The 3129-nt window shown below is 44.3% G+C and overlaps 1 protein-coding gene across 1 annotated transcript in view; it reads right to left on the minus strand.

Moving 5' to 3' along the window:
- Window positions 1–3129, minus strand: part of LOC102766972 (ATP-binding cassette sub-family A member 8-like) — a 47901-nt gene that overhangs the window by 2865 nt on the left and 41907 nt on the right. Inside the window, 3 exon segments of the mRNA XM_015570806.1 lie at window positions 2–80; window positions 1682–1822; window positions 2035–2243. Of these exon segments, the coding sequence (XP_015426292.1) occupies window positions 2–80; window positions 1682–1822; window positions 2035–2243 (429 nt within the window).

A 3129-nucleotide genomic window follows, 5' to 3' on the forward strand; every position in this document is an offset into this window, starting at 1 on the left:
CCCTCTCTAATTTGAAGAAAGCTTGGGCTAAAGGTCGCACATCTTCCACTGGCAACTTGTAGACCATGAGAGACGAGTACCTGGGAGGGAAGGAGAGGAGAGACACGCTGATCCAACCGCAATGGACATGAACTGACTCAGACTTCTCTCTGGCCTTCATTTCTGTAAGTGTGGTTTGGGGTAGGCAAAATGCCAAGGGTGAAGCCATACTAATAAAACAGAGGCAGTTCACAAGGAAAACTGGGGATCGGAATCCTATAGGTAGGTTAGTGCCCTTGGCCCCTCAGATGGGGATGAGTAGGTATACAACACAAATCACATTTCCAGACTTCTCAAAGTCACCTTCCACCTCACCTTTTTTTTTTTTTTTTGTTAATCCTCACCAGAGGATATTTTTCCATTGATTTTTAGAGAGAGTGGATGGGAAGGGGAGAGACACACAGAGTGAAACACTGATGTGAGAGAGACGCATCGATTGGTTGCTTCCCCCAGGTCCGGGGATCGAGCCTGCAACCTGAAACTGAACTATGTGCTCTTGACTAGAATACAACTGGGCTGATGCTCTATCCACTGAGTCAAACTAGCTAGGGCTCACCTCACTTTCTAGGCTCAACACTTACTCCTTGGTTTCATCCTCCAACCGGGTCCTGACACCATGCAGTTTCTTCACGTTTCCAACTCAGGTGGAAATCTAAGTGTATTCTCCAGAGCATTTGTACCTATCTTATCTTCCCCTTCCTACTCAAACTGCTTTCCTAACACAGGAGAGCATAACTGAGTCTCTGATTAGGAAACTAGAAATCTCTAGGAATTCAAGCTCCAAATTATGTCCAGAAACCATTTTAAAAATAATTTGTTTCTCAAATAAATTTGTCTTTCCATCATTTGAAAACCAGGAAGATTCAGATTTCTTTTCTTAAAGATGCTATTTCACATATTTATGGAGCAACCTTTCTCATCCATTTTGCTCATTCCCTGCACCCCTATGACATATTTCTATTTAGTCGTGGGCTGCACGATGAGTTATAATGTTGACTTTGTATTTATACTCCACTGTAGAAATATATTTTCTGGCCTTGTCTTTATGACTTATTTCTCTTTACTACTTTCCCCTAACTCCTAAATTACCTGTCTTCTGCATTTAAATTGAAGTTGTTAAAAAAATGACCCTAATGTTAATGTTTGTATTTTTTTAGAATATTATTTTTATGAGGATTATTCCATGACCAGACTCTGGAAATATTAATAGATTTGAAATGAAACTGGAAATATTAATAGATTTGAAATGAAACAGTTTTACATCCCTGTTTTGCCACTTAGTAGCTATCATGTGACCTAACCAATCTACCAATTTTCGTGGAATAAGGTCCTTGTAAAGGCCAGACTCTTACAATGTGTTTTTGCAATCATCTCCTTTTTCAGTGGAACACCAGAGTCTGAAAAGTCTCCGTGAGGATTAAATAAGATAACCCAAGAACAGGACAATACCTGGCACATAGTAGGACCATAACGCACAACATCAACTCTTCTCTAGTTGACTTTCTGCAGTGTCCAACAAATCCTTTCTTTCTTTTAGGGTTTCCTTTTGGGCTAAATGTGGACTTGAATGACCACAGTTCTATGAACCGGACAAGGAAAAATTGACATCTGATAGGAGATGAAAGCGAGTCACCATCCTTACCTTTCCTGCCTAGCAGCCTGGGGGAAAAGCCTCAGGATTTCGCTGTGCAGGGGCTCCGCGTGGGCGAGGGTCTTCACCTTCATCTCCAGCAGGTAATCCTTGCCAAATTTGCTCTTCAGGTGCTGGATGGAACCGATACATCTGGAGGGAAGAGGAGGTCGGGGAGGAGAGGGTGCAATGTTTGAGGCTTGGGATTTGCTGCTAGCACTGTCTCAGGACTTGGCCATCAGACCCTGGTCAGGTGGTCCCAGTTTTTCACAGTGACCTCTCTGCCCACCGACAAACTCTGCCCATTGACAAACTCTGCCAGCCATGCAGCTGGTGGTCAAGTGTGGGCTTGGGCAGACACCCACCTCAGCCTCCCGGACACCATGATGGCCACACGGTCACACACGGCCTCTGCCTCGGCCATGTAATGGGTGGTCAGGAGGGCGCCCCTCTCGGTGTTGTTAAAGCTGGCCCTGATCGCCTGCCTGAATGGAAAGAAAAGATATGCATGGGAAGCATACACAATGACATCCAGAACCCCGCCCTCTCCCCCACCTGTGAATCCTAACGTGAATTAGCATTCTCACAAGAAGTGTGGGACACGGGGAGATTGTGTCTTATTGTGTCACACTGATGCACCATAGCTACTTAAAAGATCAATTGAGCAATTACAATACTCAGAGTGAGTCTGTTTGGGCCCTGACCATGATTATTTTTCCTTTAATGAGAAATAGTAAGATGTTTTTGCAAAGTATTGCCTATTTCAGTGATGGCGAACCTTTTGAGCTCAGTGTGTCAGCATTTTGAAAAACCCTAACTTAACTCTGGTGCCGTGTCACATATAGAAATTTTTTGATATTTGCAACCATAGTAAAACAAAGACTTATATTTTTGATATTTATTTTATATATTTAATGCCATTTAACAAAGAAAAATCAACCAAAAAAATGAGTTTGTGTGTCACAGGTTCGCCATCACTGGGCTTTACAAATGATATTCAGGGTTGTTTTTATTTTGTATTAAGAGACAGTGTACAGGAGGGGTGGCCGCCTTGCTTTCTGTAGATGCGTGGAGTTGGTGGCCGCGGCTTCTGGGCTGGGATGAACTAAGCTCTGTGGGAGGCCTGGGAAACTGGGAAGCCGAGCTGGAGTTACAGCCGCTACAGGGGTGGCAGTTGGACCATTGCTGCTGCAGGATTTGCAGTCTGTTGTGTTTTGTTTTTTAAAAATAAATATTTCTTGATTTCAGAGAGGAAGGGAGAGGGAGAGAGAGCTAGAAACATCAATGATGAGAGAGAATCATGGATTGGCTGCCTCCTGCATGCCCCAACCCAGGGATCGAGCCCGCTACCCAGGCATGTGCCCCCACAGGGAATCTAACCGTAACCTCTCAGTTCATAGGTCGATGCTCAGCCTCTGAGCTATGCCGGCTGGGCCAGGCCATTGTGTTTTGCCTGGCAC

The sequence above is a fragment of the Myotis davidii genome, unplaced genomic scaffold (assembly GCF_000327345.1).
Source record: "Myotis davidii unplaced genomic scaffold, ASM32734v1 scaffold327, whole genome shotgun sequence".
Taxonomy (NCBI): Eukaryota; Metazoa; Chordata; class Mammalia; order Chiroptera; family Vespertilionidae; genus Myotis; species Myotis davidii.